At 60.4% G+C, this 20,902-nt stretch overlaps 1 protein-coding gene and 1 long non-coding RNA gene across 2 annotated transcripts in view; one reads left to right on the top strand and one right to left on the bottom strand.

Moving 5' to 3' along the window:
* Nucleotides 1-976: 976 nt before the first annotated feature.
* On the bottom strand, nucleotides 977-11,701 carry LOC123831626. The gene is made up of 4 exons (XR_006787940.1): nucleotides 11,112-11,701; nucleotides 6,720-6,806; nucleotides 4,976-6,057; nucleotides 977-2,975 (listed from the first exon to the last, which is right to left on the bottom strand). It is a non-coding gene; the product is annotated as an uncharacterized LOC123831626 (long non-coding RNA).
* Nucleotides 10,496-20,902, top strand: part of EPHA2 (EPH receptor A2) — a 28,554-nt gene continuing 18,147 nt past the window's right edge. The window contains exons 1-3 of the mRNA XM_045858674.1: nucleotides 10,496-10,718; nucleotides 15,557-15,624; nucleotides 17,456-18,125. Coding sequence (XP_045714630.1) covers nucleotides 10,637-10,718; nucleotides 15,557-15,624; nucleotides 17,456-18,125 — 820 coding nt within the window. The 5' untranslated portion in view covers nucleotides 10,496-10,636. The remainder of the gene's footprint in view (nucleotides 10,719-15,556; nucleotides 15,625-17,455; nucleotides 18,126-20,902) is intronic.

Genomic DNA, 20,902 nt, shown 5'->3' with positions numbered 1-20,902 from the left:
CTGGAGGAAACAATTTTTAACGGGGGGTGGGGCAGTTAATGGGGCTCAGGAAGGAGGGGCGGCTGGGGCCTGAGGGGAACAAGCAAACTGTCTACATAAAGTGTCACCCGCCCACTACACCAGGATGTCCCGGTCCCCTGCCGCAGTCCCCAGGGTTGCCCCCGTTTCCATGGAGACAGGGGCCACCCTTCCCCAGGCCCCCACCCCTTTTACGAGGCGCGGAGGCGGTTCCTAGCGGCGGGGAAGCCCTGGGCTCGGCAGTAAACCACACGCGGCGACCCTCAAAGGCGGCACCTGCAGGGCCGGAAGCCCGGGCAGCCAGGGTGCGAGACCAGTCAGTTATCCGGGGGGCCGGGGCCTGGCACTCCCTCCCCCCACCCCCTCCCCTGCCTGCGCCAGCCTCCACAAAGCGCTGCCCGCTGCCAGGGCGCGTTAATTCCCTGGACCTCTTGCCTAGCCGGAGGTCCCTGGCCCGCCGCCGCCGGGCACTGGAGTTCCACACCCCGCCAACCCCATTGTCTCGCTCCGCTTTCCCCTCCCTGCGGCCTCCTCCCGGCTTTTTCCTCTCAACGTGGCCCGGCTCTTCCAGGGAGCTTTGCTGGGCTCCCCACCACCACCCCCGCCGAGTTTCCACCTCTCTGCTTTTCCCTGTGTGGAGGTCTCAGCTGCAGGCCCAGGAGGAGGAGGAGGAGGAGACTGGGTGGCCTCAGGCAGGGACTTCCAGGGCTAGCGGTGCCTGAGTCCCCAACCATGGAGGCATCTGGTCAAGCCTCTCTTAAGGAATCAGGAGATAAGAACGGAGGCTGGATTTTTTAAAAAAAAAATTACATCTTTATTTTTTGAATAGATCACTGATGCACGTGGTGAAAGTGCAAGCAGGAAGAATACACAGAAAAACAGCCAACCTCTTCCCCGGACCCCTCACCCCCACCACGCTCCCGAGTTCGCCCACCCGCCCCACCCGCACACACCAGGTCCTCGAGGCGGGGCTGCGTCCAAGTCCCCGGCCCCTCGAGCTGGGCCCAGGACTGAACACATGCGTGTCAGAGGTCACGGAGAGACCTACCGATGTGAACAGGTGTGTTCGTACGCACACACCCCTAGCCGGGGCTGGCTGAGGGGCGCCGCAGGGGGCCCAGTCAGAGAATCGGGGAGCGGTGGCAAGTACGGACAAGCGGCTGCGGCATGATGGATGGGATGGCAGACGGATGGATGGATGGGCTGGTGGACAGACTGACTGACAGGCAGCTGGGAGCTGCCAGGAGGTGACAACCCGGCTGGGCACGGCTGTCTTGAAAGTGATGGATGGGACCCAGAGAGGGCTGAGAGAGGCCCGGCAGATGGGGGAGGAAGGAAGCAGTGCGGATAGATGGACAGACAGGCTGACGGCCGAGGGAGACAGATAAGGGGGTGGGGCTGGATGGGTAGGGACGGTGGAGGAGTGACAAGACCCGGCTGAGGGAGGGGCGGGGTCTCGCTGGGGAGGCTGTGGCAGAGACGAGGTGTAGGACTGAGCTAGCTGCAGACAGACAGACAGACAGACTGTGGATGGGGGGATGGGGAGGGGGAGCTGACCTGGGAAGGAGTGACCTGGGCCCCACTGGAGCTGACTGATTGGCTGGTAGAGACGGATAGACACACGGAGGGACACAGGACAGGAAGGAGGAACGGAGGTGGCGGGGTAGGAGCCCTCCTCCTGTGCTGAGGTGGTCCCCACAGAGCCCCTGAGATGTGCGTGCAGGAAAGGGGTGTGTGTGTGTGTGGGTGGGTGGGTGTGGGTGTATACGCAGATAAGCGCGGCGCTGGGCGGGGCTGTGTTCTCGGCACTCCCTGCTGTGTGTCAGCCCGTGAGGACAGAGGCTGGTGCCACGGAGGAAAGAGGATCCAGGAGTGTGTGATCCCTGCCCCTCCCCGGGGGGGTGGATGAGTCCTGGTGGGTTTATCCAGAAAGCGTGGCCTGAAGGGGACCTGGGCCGGTTTTGATGACGGGGGCCTTGCATGCCGTTGTGGGTGCTACCAGGGAGGGGCAGGGGCCAGGTCACACCTGGAGGGTCTCAGAAAACAAACAGAGCAACTCCCCTCCCCTCCCCCCATCTTCCTCTTGGGCCCCCACCAGGCCAGCAGCCAGACTGTCGGGACACAGGAAGCAGGGTGGCACCTGGCAGGTACGGTGCCAGCCCGGGCCCCCAAATATGCTGTCAGTGATAAAAACAATCACTGCTGACATTTGCTGAGGATTTGCCATGTGCCGGGCATTGCACCAATGGTTTTTCATACCTTCCTGGCCCGCTCCCCAACCAGGTGGGTATGGCATTATTTTTATCCCCACCTGGCCAGCCTGGGGAGAAGACAGAAGCCCTGGGTACGAGGTGAAGCTCCTTCCCCGGGTCTCACAGTAAGTGATGACCCTGGGATGCCAGAAGGGTCCCCTCAGCCCCTGGTCACCCACAGCCCCCTCCCCCTTGCCACATCTGCCCCGGGAACTCTGCTTGTCAGGTTAGACCATCAGACTGCAGAGCAGGGAGGGGACTGAGGGGGACACGAGGTGGGGAGGTCATGCCATTAGCCGAGTAGCACTGGGCGGCTTGGGTTCAGTTCCTGGCTCTGTACTTAACTCGTGTGGCATTGAGCTGTCCCTTCACCTGTCTAAGCCTCAGTTTCTTTGTCTGTGAAATGGGGAACAGGCTGCTCCCAGGGCCTGTGGTGAGGATGAAATGAGGCAATTCGGGAAAAGCACCTGGCAGGTCAGAGCACCCTGGGGCCTCAGTCAAAGATCCTGGAACACAGGGGAGGCCACGGGGGCCCCGGGCGCCGGTCAGCCCACCTCTTGCAGCAGCAGGAGTCTCCCACTAGTCCCTTAGTCGTCCTGGAGTTCATAGCAGGCGTCTGGGTGTGGCTGAGCTCGGTGCTTGGCGTGTAGTAGCCTGTGCCGTGTTCACACCTCTCTAAGATGGGGGGCCACTGTTACCCCCAATCTACCAAGGAGGAAAGGGATAGAGAGAGGAGAAGTAACTAGCCCAGGTCCTACTGGGTGAGTTCTCAGTGCCACTTTGCTGGGGAGTGAGGCCCGCGGCAACCCGACCCTCTCGGAGCTTACACTTGCACGGGGAGGAGGAGGAGGCAGACAATACACAATAAGCAATAACATGTAGAACGTGGCAGCTCGTGCAGTGGAGACAAAGACCGCAGGGAAGGGAGGGGGGAGTCCAGGGGTGGGTGATCGGGTCAAGTATTGCCAATGAGCTGACCTTCAAGCAGGGTTCTGAAGGAGGGGCCAGCCAGGAAAAGAGGCGGGGGAGGGGGTGATGGGGACTGGAGCAACAGCGAGTGCAGGAGCCCTGGGGCAGGCCGTCGGTCTCTGCGTTCTCAATTCACCTACTTCACAGGTGACCAGCACCCTCCACGCAGCAGGCAGCCTTTGGGGGCTGCACTGGGGACAGGACAAGTGACCAACGGAGAAGGCAGGAGCCAGGGCTGCCTCTGGGACCTCCAGCAAGTCCTTCCCCTGCCGTAGGCTGCTTCCTCCTTCGTAAAACACGGAGGTTGGGCTTTATCTCCGAAGATTCCCTTTCACAGGGTGTGCTATAAACTAGTTCCCCATGCACGGTCAAGGGCGGCTTGGGGTCAAGGGGATTGGGGGCTCCGAGCAAGGTTCTGGAGATACTTCTGAGCAAGTGGCTGGCTTCTCTGAAGGTCAAAGTTCTCATCTGTAAAAGGAGGGTAGAGTCCCTTCTTCTCAGGGTGCTCGTGGGCACTGAGGTGGTGCTGCAGAGAGCCCTTAGTTAGCTCAGGGCCTGGCTCACAACCCGGGCTCAAGAAGTGGGGCACTTTGTATTAAAAAAAAAACAAAACCCACCTGGTTAAAGGCTGGCACTCAGAAGAGAGAAAGGCCAGTGGTCGGAGTCGTCAGGGAAGGCTTTGGGGAGTGGGGGGATCTAAACTGAGTTTGGAAGGGTAGGAGGATGCGACCAGATGGGGAAGGGAAAACCATGAAGAATGAGGGGTGACGGCCGGGATCCAGGAGCCAGAGGACCAGGGTTGTAAATCCGGGTGGGAGGCGGGAGGTGGGCGGAAGGCAGTGCCCCCGCGGCAGGCTCAGGCTGGGGGACTCAAGCTGCGGCCCCGCCCCCCTCGGAGGCTCCGCCCCGTATCCAGGCCCTGCGGGCAGGATTTATCCGGAAGCCACTTCAAAGGGTCCCAGGAAGTCTCACCAAGCCCCAAAGGAAGCAGCACAGCCTCTAACCCAGCTCTGGGGGTGGGGGAAGCCCCGCAATTATGGGGGGCTTCCTCCCACACTGCCCCCCTCCAAATGCGGGCACCGATATTTAAGTTTCTCCTCCCCCTGGCCTCAAACCGCCTCCCTGGGGGAGGGGAACTCAGCAAAACTGCTCAGGCACGTTCACCCCAAAAAGCTCACCTGAAAAGCTCAACATGGAGTTTCACTTTGCAGCTGCCATTTGGGAATATGTTCTTTTGAAAACGATGAGGCCCTGATACCCCCATGTGTATGCAACCCCCAAACATTTACTGAGTGCCTACTGTAGGGGAAAATGGAATAAAACCAGGAGTCTGGACCTCGCTGGTGTGGCTCAGTGGATTGGGTGCCCGCCTGCAAACCGAAAGTCACCGGTTTGATTCCTGGTCAGGGCCCGTGCAGGCGCTGCAGGCCAGGCCCCCGCTGGGGGCGTGCAGAGCGGCAAAGGATTGATGATCTCTCACACATCGGTTTTACCCCCTCTCTCTTTCTCCCTCCCTTTCCTTCTCTCTAAATAAACAAATAAAATCTTAAAAATAAACCCCAACAAAAACCGGGGCCCTGTCCCTCAAGGAGCTCCCTGCCTAAAGCGGAAGGAAAGCGAGGAAGTCGCTGCAGGGCAGCCTGAGAACGGAGGGCTGTTCCAGGGCGAACAGCCCGCTCCGCAGAAGCGACTTTTGACGGTGAAGGTCACAATCGCTAAGATGTACCCACACTCACCGTGTGCCAGACGCTGCGCTAAGGGCTTCACAGATAGGACCTCGCTTAACCCCAGCGGCAGTCCTGGACGGTGGAGAGCGTCGCCACGCCCATTTTCCAGATAAACGAGGCGCGTGTCCTAGGCTACACAGTCGGATAAGTGGGGGGATGGTGGTCTGCTGGGCCCCCATTGCACCGTTCATCGATCCACCCACCAGATCTGTGTTGCATACAGGAGAGACCAGGCCGTCGCCTGCACTGGGGGCTCCAGTGTTCCCCTTCTCCTATGTGGCTCCACGATAGGTCTTGAAGAAGGAGTGGGAGTCCCGGAGGTGGAGAGGGCATCCAGGGAGAGGATGCAGCTTGGACACAGGGCTGCAGGTATAAAAACATGGAGCGTTCCAGAAAGAGCAGGCAGACGGGCCGTGGGGGGGAGACACACTTCCCTTTCAGTCCTCCCTCTGCCGTGTACTAGCTGTGTAACTTCAGGCAAGGCGCCTCTCCTCTCTGAGCCTCACGTCTTCACCTGCAGCGATGGGGACAGTGTTTATCAGCTTTTGCCTTCAGGGCTGCGGGCAGTTTGCAACGGGGGAACGTGGCTTGGCCAGGAGGAGCCCTTTAAGGAATGCGAATGGAAATACATGGAGGGCCCTGGTTTGGAGCCTCGGCATCAAACGTGAGCCTCTGTCGAATGGCTCCTGTGTGCGCGCACGCGGCACAGCTGGAGCTGGTGCCAGGAATGCAAAGGGGTGTTTCATCCGTTCCTTGCCTTGGAGGGCTCACAATCTCGTTGGGGAGACAGGCGGTTCAGAGGCTCCAGAAGACACGGAAGAGTCCAGGGGGCTTGGAGTGTGGGGGCTCGGTTCAAGGGAGGGCCGTGTCCCTGGGAGCTTGACATTAGACAGGCTTGAAGACTCTGGTGCCAGGGAGCAGCGTGTCGTTCCCGGCTGGGGGGTGGTTCTCTGGGTTCTGGGCGACTCGGTGCCTGGAGAGGCAGCGGACAAGAGAGGGACCCGGGAGGGTGTGTGCTGGATCCGGACTGCGGGCTAGAATCCAGCTCCGACTTGTATTTATTTATTGTTTAATCCTCACCGGAGGACATGCTTTGGAGAGGGAGGGAGAAAGAGACGGAGAGAAACATCGATGTGAGAGAGAAACATCAAATTGGTCGCCTCTTGTATGCGCCCCAACACCCAGGACGGAGCACTGAACCTGCAGCCCAGGCATGGGCCCTGACCAGGAATCGAACTTGCGGCAACATGTTGGTTCATGGGACAACGCTCTAACCCACTGAGCCACACTGGCCAGGGCCAGCTCCAACTTCTACAAGCAAGTTTGCTCCTCTGCAACGTGGGGGTAGTAAGGCTGCCCGTCTCAGGGGAGCACGATGAGAACTAATGGGGTCAGTGTAGGCGAAGTGCTGAGAACGGGCCTGGCCCAGCGCAAGCGCTTTGAGTGTCGGCTACAGCGACTTTCTCTGGTGCTTAGCCAGAGGCAGGTGCAGACGATGGTGGGGTGAGTGAAACTATTGTCTGAACGTTTGTCTTTGTCCTCTGCTTGCTCCAGCCCCCTGAAAAGGCTGGTGGGCTACTGTCGGTGGGGATGAGCAGGTGAGGCTGGGCAGCCGCACCCGAACACACCTGGGCCCCCCCCGCCTGAACCAGAAGCCTCGGGAGCTGCCCTGGCGCTCGGGCCCCGAGGGCTCTTTGGGGCCTTTACGGGGTAATTCCATCTCCATTAGGGCTTATTACGTCGCCATAAATACCGTCGTTCAGTGCCGCTTTATAAGACTCACTGCAGAACTTTCCTTCTCAGCATCCAGTCAGTCACCCAGGGCGGGAAAGGCTCCAGGCTGGAACAGGAAGAGAGGGGAGAGTGTGTCACCAGGGGAGTGACTAAGGACAAAGGAGCCGCCCCACCCCCTACCCTCCCGCCACCTCACACTCTGCCCCTTCTCACAGGCCTCTGCCCACGCTGCACGTCAGAGGTGAGCAGCTCTGACTCCGTGTGGTGCTCTCAGCCCCACAGCCCACACAGTCAGTGAGCGGGGCCTGTCTGCACCCCGAGCACGTGGGTTCAGCCTTCCATGCATGAGGAGCCATGCGTGGAAACCCACACGTGCCACCCACAGGACCGACCAACCAACACGGAACTGGCCAGCACTGCCGCCCACTCTCGAGGTCATTCGTGCAGCAAAGGTTTGCTGGACACGCACCATGCATCAGACGCCGTCTGTTTTGCACAAACTCCCTGCCCCCTTGGAGCGTGTCTTCCAGGGGCACATCCAACATGCAGAGGCTGCAAATGGCATGTAACACACAGGTACAGGCAGAGTCTCACATCCAACACATGTGAAGTCTTGCACTCAGCACAGTGTCCACAGCCTAGAGGTTCAACGCAGCATGCAAAACACTTATCCGTACTGTGTAGTGCACACGCACACACACACACACTGAGGCGCTCTGTGCACGAGCCCTGTGTCCCTCTCTCCACAGTTGCCACTTCCTCTGGCTGTGTCCCGTGTGACCTAACAGCAGCTGAGATTTCACAAGCGCGTTCTGTTGTCATGGCCCATGTGGTTTACGTGCATGACGTCATGTGATCTCTGAAGCAGGTTTCTACATCTTCCAGACGAGCAAACCGAGACTCTAAGAAGTGAAATGTTCAAAAACTACGGGCTGACTCCGTAGTCTCTGTTCTCGCCCACTGCCTAGTGTAGCGCTCACACACACAGGCAAATCCTCTCGTGTCCACACATGCTCACACACCCACACCAGTGTGTCCACACACACCGACACGTTCACAGACACTCACTCTCACAGACGCTTGCACACTCACTCTCAGAAGACCAAGACTCTCCTCCGACCACGCTGGTCAAAGGCTTTCATTACACCACCCCAACACCTGTAATTAACCCTCCCCTCCAGGGGAGATGTCTGGACCCGCTTCCCAACGGTAGGCGCCACGGCCGAGAGGCCGAGGAGCCCACATCTGGCAGGGAGGACCTGGGTACGAGAGTGGCCCAGAGGAGCTGTCGAGGCAGCAAGGGGGTCCAGGGGAGTCAAGCAGAGGATGGGGCTGGAGAGAAGGAGGCGGCAGAAGGGGCTCGGTTCTCCCAGGAAATCAGGCCTGCCACAGCTGCTCCTCCCCGACTGGCCACAAGGCGATTGGGCAACAGCAGCCGTGGGTGGCCAGGCAGGCAGGTGAGAGGACATTTCCCGTTTGTTCGCTAATGCCAGCCGCTTCCGTCAGGAGGGAAGGTGAGCTCATGTCTGAGGACCCTTTGGGGAGAGGCCCCTGGAAGGGGCAGAAGGGACACAGGTGTCCTCCAAAGTATCAAACAGACCAACCGATTCTGTCCGTGCCGGGGTCGGGGGTGGGTGCTCTGCACAGCAGCGCCTTGTCCACCCTTACCCTGTACGGGGCAGTGGTTGAAGTGGAAACTACCCAGGTTCAAATCCCAGCTCTTCCACCTCTGGGCTGTGCAACCTCCGGGCATACTGTTTAAGCCCTCAGAGCCTCCTGTTTCCTCCTCTATAAGGTGGGGTAATAATACCCACCTCCCAGATGAGAATTATATGAGATAATTGTGTCAGATTCACTTTTAGACGCGGCTGCTCCAAGGTTACTGTATTATTTTTATGTTCAGTGGTCTCTGAACTTCTTATTATTGGCCTCCTGCCCTGCCGAGGGATGCCCTGCTTCTGCTGCCTTCATGCCTCGGAACTTTGGTGTCTTTGACCTCAGAGACCATTGTCATCCACAGTCCTACAGGGGGTGGTTGTTTGAGTGGACTATGTGGAGTTGCTGTTGGCGAGTGCCACCAAGATGGACGTCCTCCCCTTCTTCCAGCAGGTGGGGGTAGGTGGCGATCTCAGCCTCCAGCTTGACCTTGATGTTCAGCAGGGCCCCTTCCTCCTGGGCCTGACACTGCCCCCTGGCTGGGTCTGGGCGGGCTCTGATTCCAGATGCAGCAGGATCTCATGAAGCTGTGTCATCTGCACGGCAGTCCCCACCCCCTTCAGGCTGTTCTCCATGCTGGCCTGCAGACTTCTCATCGGTCCGGGTTGATCTCCAAGGACTGGACTGTATGTCTCCTATCTCAGCCGTCTGCGAGGTGACCACTGTGGTGCTGTCCTCAGTCTGCTGGGACCAGGACTCATCTAGCTCCTCTCGGTTCTTCTTTTTCTTCTTCTTTTTTTAAAGTCTTCATCTTTTTTTTAAGACTTTATTTATTTATTTTTAGAGAGGGAAGGGAGGGAGATAGAGAGAGAGAGAGAGAAACATCAATGTGCGGTTGCTGGGGGTCACCGCCTGCAACCCAGGAATGTACCCTGGCTGGGAATCGAACCTGGGACACTTTGGTTCGCAGCCCGCGCTCAATCCACTGAGCTACGCCAGCCAGGGTTCCTCTCGGTTCTTCTGAGCCAGCTTGTCACACTGGATCCAGATGCCTACCATGATCTTGCTGAGGTCCCGAGATTTGGGGGCATCCAACTCCATGGTCAACTCAGAGCCGGCAGTCCGGTTTTGCAGACCATTGACTTCCTCCCTGTGGTTCTTCACGAAGAGTAGCTCCTCCATGAGAGCCTTGGCCTTGAAGTCATGCCCTCAGTCTGTCATGCCCTCAGTCCGTCCTTCTCCAGTTGTTCCCAGATTTGGGTCTCCAGTCTCTGTCTCGGATTATCAGCCTCCAGGCTCCTCACCCTCTCCAGGTAGGAGGCCAGGTGGTCATTCAGGCATTGCATAGTCTCCTTCTCGTTCCACATGCCCCCTAGGCCAGCCATACCCCCAGCCATCTCCAGGGCAAGTCCCCCAGACCCCTAGACACCTCTGGACATGGTGGAGCTCGGTGCAGAGATCTGGGAGCCCGAGGCCCAGGCGCCTGCATGGACAGAGGCCGTGATGCTGGTGGGCCAGGTCACTGCCTGCCTGACTGCCCGGAGCCCAGGGTCTGGTAGTGGAGAAGCTGGAGCGGGTGCTGAAGCTCACGTAGTTCAGGCAGGAAGGTGAGAGACCGAAAGGTTCAGGTTCAGGCTGAAAGTTACTGTATTCTTAGAGACCCCTGAGCAGAAGTGCTCTCCCCAACTTCAGAGGTCCAGGAAGAAGGGCATGTGGGTCTATTTTGCAGCTCCCCTCCTATGCATGCTGCTAAGGAGGCAACTGCTTCTTGCCCCTCCCGCCACCCTGCCTATTTTAGCCCAGGTCTCAGGCCAGGCCAACGGTCAGCCAGGTCCCAGAGGGCAAAGGGTGAGAGTGGGGAGGCTCTGCGTCGCCATTGCGGCGCCTGGGCCCAGGGTCCCGGCTCCGGGATCACCTAAGACTAGCCCTGCGGGTGCTGACACTTTGAGGCGCTCAAACGTCGGAGGGCCTAGTGGGGGCGCCAGTGAGTCCAGAGGACTTCACGGTCCTCTCCAACCTCTTGGGACTTCCCCTCCCTTCTCTCCGGGTGCCAGCCCGGCCCCTTTAAAGACATTCTTGAGGGCGTGGCTTAGGTGACGTCGGCGCAGGGCATGAATGAACACGAGCCGGTTCTCACCCAACTTCCATTAAGGATTTGGGGCAGGAGGCGCAGGAGGTGCAGAAGTTGCGCTCGAGCAGCTGGCGGGAGCAGAACACCGAGGCCGGCGTGCGGGTGTGCCGGAGCTGAGCACAGATCGGGCAAAAAGCGAGGAGCGCGGCATGGAGCGTCCGGCGCCCCGTGCCTGCCTCTCCCTACTGTGGAGCTGCGTGCTGGGCGCCGTCGCGGCGCAGGGCAAGGAAGGTGAGTGTGTTCGCGGCAGACGCCCCAGCCCGACACAGCCCCGGCAGCCGGATTCCCCGACCTCGGCGCCTCCCGGAGCCCCGAGCGCCTTGACGCGCGCAACTTTGGAAACGGACCCGGCGCCGCTCAGTCCGGGCGCGCGGGCTGCGATTGGGACGAATCTGGGATCCCCTCCCGAGGTTTTAGGGGCCGCGGGGTCTAAGGGGTAGCGGCCTGGGAGTGGGGAGCTCGGAGGCCGCGGAGAAGGGAACGCGACGCGGGCCGCGTGGTCGCAGCTCCGGCGGCGGCTTCAGGAACGCGTCCCGGCGGGGTGCGGGGGTTTCTTGGAGAAGGGGGTGTCGGGAGGGCTCTCCGTGTGCAGGCTCAGCCTCTTGGGGACCTGAATTCACTAACCTGTTTGCTTCGCTTTTGCGAAGAAGGCATTTCAGTGGAGGCCCCTCATTTTGGGGAGGGGGCTGTTCGGCTGGCGGGGAGCACGCTGCGGAAGTCCCCGCTCCCTGAGATTTTCTCCACGCCCCCTTTTCCCTCCAGTCCGGAGCGAGAGCGCGAGGGGAGTTTCGGGCCGGTCTGCCCACGCACCTTTTCCCCCTTCCCATCCCGCACTCCCAGGCTCGGGGGGCAGGTTCGCGGCCGGGAGTGCGGACAGGAAGTCCCAAAGTCAAGCGTTCTGAGCAAGTGGGTGACTCAGAAAGAGGAAATGCGGCAGGTGGAGGCGCGGCCTCTCAAGGTGTGGAGCCATCACCCCACGGCCACCAAGGTGTCCCGGCACCCGGGGCTGAGGACTGAATCACTCACCCCCGCCCCGGAGCCTCCCAGAATGGTGCCGGGCGAGGGGACCACAGACTTTGCCCTGGGCTGGCCGGTGCGTGGACGAGGGCTTTGCCGCTCAGCTAGGGTCCAAGAGAGAATGGGGGCTCCTGCTCGTGTCCAAGGATCTTGCTGTCCAGCCAGCAGAGGCCGAGTTCAGTGTCCAAAAGTGAGAACAAGTTTTCCCCACCGGCCCCGGGCCAGAAGGCGGCTTCCCAGGCTCCAGCAGGGGGACGTGCAGAGGAAGCCTGGGCCCTGTGAGGAGTTTCCTTGAGCTTTGCCTTCTTTTTCCACCTCCCAGACTGAGGCTGGAGGCTTGGCTCTGGCGAGTTGGGAGGTAAAATCAGAGCTGGAGCGCTTGGGGGAGGAGGTGTATGGCGGTGGCCTTCTGTCCCAGCCTCTGTCCCAGCCCAGCCAAGGCTCTCGGTCCCAACTTGCAGGCAGGAGGCATGGGTGGCGGGGATTTCTGTGACCCTCCATACCTCGCCCCCCCCCCCCGCCCGCCCCGCTCCATCAGCTTCTGGTCCTCCCCCTTCCTTGGGGGACTGTGGTTGTAGAGAAGGGGAGAGACAGCTGGAATCACTACAGGCCTTTCTCAAAGGCTGCCCGTGGGGGCGGGGGGATTAGGCTGGCCTGACGCCGCTGGGCGATTGTTATCCAGCCGCCCCGGCCAGCAGCCTGGAAGCCTGGAGCTGCCTTGTCCCTGTGTTCCCATGTGGGTCCCATCTCCAGCCTGGATGACGAGCCCCCTACTTCCATGGGGTGGGGGAGCACAGGGTGTGTGTTGCAGAGCCCTGGGACCGGGCTACGTTTCCTTGCAGGCTTCAGGAGTGGGTCCTCGTGAACGACTCCAGCAGGGAGGTGTGCCTTTGGCGGGGCGGGGGGCCCGGGTGTGGGGGGGCCACGGGGAATGACCGCCCAGCTGGCAGCTGCTGTCTTACGTTCTTTGGGATTCAGGCTGGATGGGGTGGATGTGCCTAAGGGGTGGGTTGCAGGGGAGAGGATGCACATGCCCCTTGCACCTTTACCCGGGCTGCTGATCAGTTCCCTTCCTTCTCGCCCCGCTCCTCCCCGTGGGTAGGGGAGCCAGGCTGCATTTGGAGACCCAGATGGAGCCCGTTAGATTCTCAAAAGACAGTGAGTCTTTACAGAAGGGGAAACTGAGGGAGGCCCCAGCCCTCGCCAGTCAGGGCCGTCTGCACAGCCAGGGTCAGAGCTGAGCATCTGGCTTCTTGGGCTGCCAGAGCCCAGGGCGCCTTCCTTGTGGTTTCATGGTGGATTCTCCCGAGCAGCGGCGGGAATAGCTGGGCAGAGGTACTGGGGTTGCTGGCTCGCGGTGGCTGATGGGAAAAGGCCTGGAGAGTGCTCAGGAGGCCTGAGCAGGAAAGTCCTTGGCTTCTTGATTCTGAAAGAGCCTTTTTTGCCCTCTTTCTCCTTTTCTTCTTCATTCCCCCCACAGAGCTTATCCTCACCCGAGGACATGCTGATTGATTTTTAGAGAGAGAGGAAGGGAGGGAGAGAGAGAGAGAGGAGGGTGGGAGACAGGGAGAGAAACATGGATGTGAGGAGAAACAATAAGTTGTCCTCGTGTAGGTGCCTCCACAAGGAACCGAACCCACAACCCAGGCACATCCCTGACCAGGAATTGAACCCACAGCCTTTCGGTTGATGGGATGATGCTCCAGCCAACTGAGCCACACTGGCCAGGGCTCCCCCAGCGTCTCTTGCCTCCCCCTTTAGCCAGTCTTGGTTACAGAGGGGCGGGGAGTCGGGGAGGTGACACTAGGGGCGTGGGTCGTAGTATCGCATTTGCACCTGCAAGGGCGACAGTGGTGATGGAACCTAAGGCAGAGAAGGAGGCTTTAGGTGCGGGGTGCGGGACCCGGAGCTCTTGGATGAGCCCTGCCCACCCCAGGCCTCTCGGTGAAGCCTTCTGGGGCAGGTGAGGGGCCCCCAGAACCCCCCTTTCAGGGAAGCAGGTGCCCCAGTCCCAGGAAGAGCTCAGGAGAGAGCCGAGGAGAGAGCCGCACCCAAGTCAGGGCGGAGGGGCCGACAGGGCTGGGCTCCTGTTCCTGGTGATCGGTTCTAGGGAATTTCCCGGGAGGGGGCTCCTTCCTGTGTGCAGGCTTTTTGTCCACTCAGATCGAGCCCTGTGATACTTCTAGAGCCAGGCCTGGGGGCTGGAAGAGGAGCCTCTGGCAGGGGTGGTGGGGGACCCTCCGTGTCAGGTTAACCCTTCAGAGCCTGGGAGCCGTGAGCCCTCTCCCTCCCTGGGGCCTGGACGGCAGCTTCCTCCCTGTCCGGGGAGGGGTGTGCAGGGCTGTGAGGGCCGCTCACCGTTGTCCTCCGACCCACCCAGCCGGAGCCAGGAACCTCCAGACTCCTTCCTGTACAGCCGGAACATTCCATTTATTAGAGGAATTAGTGACTTTTCCAAGCTCGGGCTCCGGGCATGTCTGAACACATCCCTGCCCCATCCACCCTCCAGCCCCGCTACCCAGCCCTCGCGGGCTTGGGGCAGGTGCCACCTCGGATTTCCGATCCCTCGTCTGGGCTGCCGGACCCTTCCTAGAGAGATCTGGCCCCGGTGAGCAGTCAGGTGGCCGTGCCTGACACCCAGGACGTCAGTTCAGGCCAGCCAGGCAGCCTCACCTTCGGGAAGGATTTCTGAGACTCCCGTCAGCTCCCTTGCTTGACCCACCCTCACCCCACCCTCCAAACCAGGTCCCGCTCTGCTCCCTGCCTGCCTGGAGCCCCACCCTCAGAGTCCTTCCCCCCCCGCCTCCCCCCAGCCCCCGGTCCTGGCCTTCAGGCGTGCAGGTGCTTTTTGGGCCCGTACTGCTTGTGCTCCAGGGTCCAAAGGAAGGGGTATTGGCCCCTCACCCTTTCCGAGTTTGGGCTGTACCCTCTGAGTCCGGGGACCTTGCTTAGGCGCCACGCCTCGGCTTCCCAGTCTCCTTGTCCTCCAGGGCGGGTGGCGCTGGATGGTGGCTACCTGGACTTTACTGGGGAAGGGAGGAGGGGCCGTGCCCAGGGTTTGGGGACTTGGCTGCCGCCGCGAGTCTGGCAGAGAGCCAGGGTGGACGGATGGGAGCTGCTGGATCTAAGGAAGCCCCTGGCAGCGCGTCCCTCCCTCAGGTTCCAGCTGCCTCTCTGGGGACGGCATTGTCCTGAAACCTGGTCCCCCTGGGCCTGGAAATCCCCTCTAGGGGTTTCCGTTCCCCGTCCCACAGGCACCCCTGGCCGAGCAGTGGCCGGGGGATGAGGGACAGGGCGGTGAGAGCGACTTTCCCGAGGAGGGGACCTCGCCAGCTGCATGCGTCTCTGGGCCCCTCCTAAAAGCCCCTGTGGGTTCGGGGCTTTATCCTGCCTGCTCTGCGGCTTTTGTGGTGGGAAGATCGGTTTCCAGACACCCCCCGCTGGCTCCCCCTCCCCTCCTTGGAGCCGTTCCCACCTGCTAACTGCCCTCCCTCCTGGGAGTGCCAGGGGACACGTGCGTACATATGTGTGAGGTGGGGCTGAGGGTCTTTCATGCTGGGGGCAGGGGGCGGGCAGGAGAGGACACCAGGGCACCCAGAGCCCGCCTGCGTGTGAAGGGCAGTCCAGGGGCCTCCTTCCAGGGAGCAGACGGGACGCCAGGGTGTCACTTAACAGCCCAACCCTGCCGGCCCCAGCTCTCTGCCCAGCTGCTGTCCCCCCACTGCGCTGAGCTCTGTCCCGCTGTGCCCAGCTGGAGGCTGACCGAGAAGGTGGCGTGACTGGAGCTGTGGCCTAGGAGACCGGAGGCCTAGTCCTCACCCAACCTGCTCTGTGACTTTGGGTCCCACCCCTTCCCTAGGCCTCTGTTTCCCTATGTATTGAGGGGTGAGTCTCTTGGATATGGTGACCCTGTATAGTGGGGTCTCTCTCTGAGGGCTGAGGAAGCCAGCAAGGGTTCTTGGGGATCCTGAGGGACTCTCACCTTTTCCACCATGGCCTGACCCCTGGAGATACCCCCAGACTTAATTGGCCTCCTCTCCTGTCTCTTGCAGTGGTACTGTTGGACTTCGCTGCGGCTAAAGGGGAACTCGGCTGGCTCACACACCCGTATGGCAAAGGGGTAAGGCTTCCGGGTCGGGCGGGGGCGTGGGAACGGGGACACTGAGACCCAGGGAGGATGGGGCCAGCCTGCATCAGACAGCTCAGCCAGGACTCGGACTGAGTGTCCTGCTTCTCACACCAGGCGCAGAGGCAGCCATCCCAGGGCGGGCTGGGGATTGGAAGGTGGCAGGGAGGGGGCCCGAGAGGTGGAAGGAGCTGGGAGACAGCCGAAGGCCCTAGCAGAGCCGAGACCCTTAGACGGAGGCCTTGGAAGGCTGACGGTCGAGGGAACCATCTTGGGAGGGAAGGGGTTAAAGGCGCCCCGCGTATCTTCCAGGTCCCAGCGCAGGAGGTAGGGGGTGAGGGGGAGACGGAGGAGTGGTGCCTCCCAGGTGCCCGCAGCCCCCAGCCAGGAAAAGGATCAAATTCCTTCCTGCTGGGCCCCTCTCTCTGCTCCCCCAGCTGTTGCTTCCCCTTCCTGCTTCGGGCTGAGCTGGGTTTGCCTCATCCCACCCAAGTTTTCTGCCCTCTGCTCTGGACCGTCAGGACCAGGACTGGAGGGCAAGACGCTAGGGTCCTTCCTCCAGCTTTGCGTGACACAACCATGTGGTCTTGAGGAAGATATGGGTGCTCTCTGGGCCTCGGTTTCCCCCTCTGTATAATGGGTTTGTCCTTGCTGAGTTTGTCCTGGGGCCCTTAGCCAGGGAGAAGTGTGTCTTCAGGGGGCTGGTTGGGACAGTCCCCACTGCGGGCCAGATCTGTGTGAGTTAGGTGCTTGTCCCCGGTCACCTGAGCTCCAAGGAGGCCCGGGGCGTAGCTGTAGCGGGATTTCCAGGATCCTGGCATGTCCTGCTGGGAGGGATCTCAGGTCGTGTAATCTAACCTGGTCATTATACAGAGTGAGAAACCGAGGCCCAAAGGCATTTGAGGTCTTGGTCTGTCGCACAGTGAGGCCCAGGCCTCTCTCCTTGGCCCCTTTGCTTTCATTCATCCATCCATTCGTTCACTGATTCAATTCACTAAACACTTTCCTGAGCACCTGCTCTGTTCCAGGCAGGCCCTGGGCATACAGAAATGAATGAGACACAGTCCCTGCCCCAAGGAGTTCAGACTCTAGTGTGGGAGCCAAACGTGGGTGTTACCACATAGGCGCCAAGTGTTGCAACAAAGGAGACATGAGACTAGGAGCCAGAGAGGGGCACTTGGCCCAACCTAGGAAGTCTTCCTGGAGGAGGCTGAGCTTTGTTCTGAGGAGGGGAGAAGATGCACTCATCTGTCCCAAAGCCAGAACCTTCGTGATGGGGGCTCACTGCTGTTTCTGACTTAACCTCTTCCCCTGCCCCTCACACTCACCTACGCGCATGCGCGCAGTAATAGTGCCGTGGCCGCCGCTCCCAGCGGTCCCTGTGACGGCTCTCTCATCTTGCCCCACCAGGCAGTGTGCTCAGCATTTGTAGACATTCTGCTGTCCATCCTCACAGCCACTCTGTGAGCTAGATCGTGCCCCCAGTATGCAGACGTAGAGTTCCAGGCACAGCGAGCTTCCGTGATCCGCCTGAGGTCACATGGGGCCCCCAGTCTCCAGCCCCAACTCGCGGTCTAAGGGAGAGAGGGTCAGCACCCCGGCACTGGGGTCAGAAATGCCGGGAGGCACCTCCTGGCTCAGCACTTCTGGCGTGTGTGGGTGAGAGGCAGCGCCTCTCGGGGCCTCAGTTTCCTTCCCTGAGGAATGGGGATGGCAAGAAGCGACAAGCATCTTCCTGACGCCCGGCTCGGCCCCCTGGGCAGTGCTTCTGGGCCTCAGGTTGCCCCCGGACGCCTGCCCGCACTAACCTGTCCGCCCCACGCAGTGGGACCTGATGCAGAACATCATGGACGACGCGCCCATCTACATGTACTCCGTGTGCAACGTGGTGGCCGGGGACCAGGACAACTGGCTCCGCACCAACTGGGTGTACCGCGGCGAGGCCGAGCGCATCTTCATCGAGCTCAAGTTCACGGTGCGTGACTGTAACAGCTTCCCCGGGGGGGCCAGCTCCTGCAAGGAGACCTTCAACCTCTACTATGCCGAGTCAGACGTGGACTACGGCACCAACTTCCAGAAGCGCCAGTTCACCAAGATCGACACCATCGCACCCGACGAGATCACGGTCAGCAGCGACTTCGAGGCCCGCCACGTGAAGCTGAACGTGGAGGAGCGCTCTGCGGGGCCGCTCACCCGCAAGGGCTTCTACCTGGCCTTCCAGGACATCGGTGCCTGCGTGGCGCTGCTCTCCGTCCGCGTCTACTACAAGAAGTGTCCCGAGCAGCTGCAGGGCCTGGCCCGCTTCCCCGAGACCATCGCGGGCTCCGACGCGCCCTCCCTGGCCACCGTGGCTGGCACCTGCGTGGACTATGCCGTGGTGCCGCCCGGGGGCGACGAGCCCCGCATGCACTGTGCGGTCGATGGCGAGTGGCTGGTGCCCATCGGCCAGTGCCTGTGCCAGGAGGGGTACGAGAAAGTGGAGGACGCCTGCCAGGGTGAGTGACGGTGCAGGGATGGCAGGGAACGGGGGTGCGGGGGTGGAGGGTATGTTCCCAGGCCCTCCTCTTGGCTCTGAGACTGCGGGACCTCGGTAAGGTCGTCTGTGCTCTGATGTTCAGTGGTTTCACTTGGTGAAAATCGCAACGCCTTCCTGGACTTGAGGTTTATCTCTTATGACTGGATTCATTCATTCACTTCTCAGTGAATAAGTGAATTGACAAATGAATGATTTTGGGCTAGCATGGAGGTCACGAGCAAGGACTCTAAGACAAGAATGCCTGGCATCAAATCCCAGCTCTAACAATGAGCTGTGTGACTTTAAGCCAGCTCCTTAACCTCTCTGTGCCTCGGTTTTCTCCTCTGTGAAATGGAGATGACATAGTGCCCCTCTTGTAGAGTTGCTATGATAATTAAATGACTTAATGCTCATAAAGTGATTAGGTCAGTGTCTGACACGTAAGCGCTTTTAAGTGCGGTTGTTATTTTTGCTCCATCCCACAAGACTGTCTTGAGTATCGACTGCCTATGTGCCAGCGCTGTGGGCACCTGGGACAGTGCCAGGGGCCAGTCCCATCTCTGTTAACTTGCTGTGTGACCTTAGGCAAGTCACTGAACCTCTCTGGGTCTCAAGCTTCTTTTTTGTACCTGGAGGTAAGTAAATGTGACACAGGATTCATATCCCCTGGCTGCACATAAGAATTGCTTGGGGAGCTTTTGAAAAATGCTTGTGCAGGGGAAAGGGTAGAGGGAGACACAGGGTCTACCTCCCCGCCCCGCCCCCCAGCCCTCACCAGGGCTGTAGACCCAGATTCTGTCACAGGGGCTTCTACTGGTGACAGATCAAGCCCGGAGAGGGGGCCAGTTAACTCAGACTGTCCCTGGGAACAGGGCCTGGGCATCGGCGAGCTCACGTGGGGAGGCTGTGGCTTGGCACCGGCAGGGCCTGTGACAGCGGAAATCTCTACAGCAACGTGGGTTCTTTTCAATGGGTGATTTTTTTTCTGGAAAGGGCTGTGGGGCAGGGCATTTGTGGAATGCGGGCCGACCTTTGGAAGGCCAGCTCATCCCCTTTCTCTGGGAGCCGCTTTGCTGAGATAAGCAGGGCGTTGAGAAATTGGGGGTTTAGTCCCTGCCGTTGTCGCCCATACCCGCTGGGTGATTTTGGGGAAATCTCTCTTCATCTCTGGCCTCAGGTTTCCCGTCAATAAAACGGGAAGTTCAAGTCAAACAGCTGACTTCGTACTTGGTTTTTAGCCATGGGTCCTACAACCGATGGGGTGGGTTGAAGTTTTGGAGGGGCTGCACCCCTTTCTGATCGGCCTCCTGAAACAGAGCCTCAGCACCTTGCTTAACACAGCTTGCCAACGCTCAGATGAGCAGATCCTTGTGGTGTAGCCTGTGGTGTGTAGTCTCTGCTCCCACCCTCTTACCACCTGGTGGTCCTCTCAGCTCCCCTTCGCTGAGTGAGGCGGGCCCCCCCCCACTCCGCCCAATTTAGGTGACCTCAAGTGCACACTCCCAGTTTCAGACAATGACCGTGGGATTTGGGGGTGGGGGGAGCTGAGGCAGCCCAGTGGGTTGAGCAGACTCCTCCCACATGACATCCTCACACAGGAATGCGGGGGTGGGGGTGAGGGGCCCGCTGAAAACTTTCCACAGGCTGGTGATTCAGGCCCTGCAGAGATAAGTGGATGGTTGGGGTGTGGGGGGGGCCTCTCCAGGAAGAGGGGGGTGGCCTTCCCTCCTCCGGAGGTGGGGGGTCAGGATTCTGGCAGGCTTTGTTTGCGAAGAGCTAGCAAGCCCCCGGTAGGGAGGGCTGGCTCCCAAGAGACAAATCTTGGACTTCACTGGGGGGACCCTCTCAACGGCCAGCCACCTGTTGCCTTGCTTTTCCCTCCTTGGGACCCCGCCATCAAAATCCCCTTCCGTGTGCTTTCGGGGCCCTCTGTGTGCCTGGGAACCTCCAGCCCGGCTTCTCCGTACCCCTTTTCCCAGCCGCCGCCGACCACGATGCCGACGGAGGGAATAACAGTAACTCCCATCACAGGTGTTTTCCAAGGGCAGGCACAAGCCAGGCCAGGGCTTTGCCTGGATGCTCTTGCTGAGTTCGCCCCACCTTTCCGAGGGGTAGAGATTGTTATCGATCCCGTTGAACAGACAGGGATCTGAGGCTCCAGAGGGGCTCAGAGACTTGCCTGGAATCACCCAGCTAAGATGCGGCTGCAGCAGGATTTGAATCCAGGCCCGCGTCCAAGCTAGAGGACGGGTCAGGAAGCGGGGCGGGAAATGACCAGTTCCTTTGGAATCCCTGACTCAGCTCTTGGCCTTGCTCTCAGGGCAGCCCCAGGATGACAGGTCCTGGTGCAGGAGGTGGGGTGATCGGCGGGCACGTTGAGGGGGAAATTGAGGGAGGTGTAGGGTCTGCCCCTCCCCCGCCTGACTCTCCTCAGGGCCATAGACCGGGATTCTCCCACCGGGGCTTCTGTGGAGGACAAACCGTGCCCAGAGAGGGGGTGTGGGTGCCTGAGGTCACCCAGCACCTGATGCAGGTTATCCCCAGAGTCTGTGTCTCCTCAGGGGTCTTTCCCCAGCAAGCTGGGAGCTCAGGAAAGAGTTAAATGGACAACGGAAGGGAGGCACCTCCCAGGTGTTGTGCCGGACAGGTGGGCACACTGCCCGGAGAGCTCTCGTGAGCTATGTCAGGAATGAGCCAGCCTCCCTGCGGCCGCCCCCACCCTGTCCCCCGTCCCAGCCTGGAGGACAGTGGAGTCAC

Source organism: Phyllostomus hastatus, unplaced genomic scaffold (genome assembly GCF_019186645.2).
Source record: "Phyllostomus hastatus isolate PE091 unplaced genomic scaffold, TTU_PhHast_1.1 phas_scaffold_182, whole genome shotgun sequence".
In the NCBI taxonomy this organism is placed as follows: Eukaryota; Metazoa; Chordata; class Mammalia; order Chiroptera; family Phyllostomidae; genus Phyllostomus; species Phyllostomus hastatus.
Note: the sequence above shows the minus strand (reverse complement) of the source record. Positions and strands in the feature narration are given on the sequence as shown.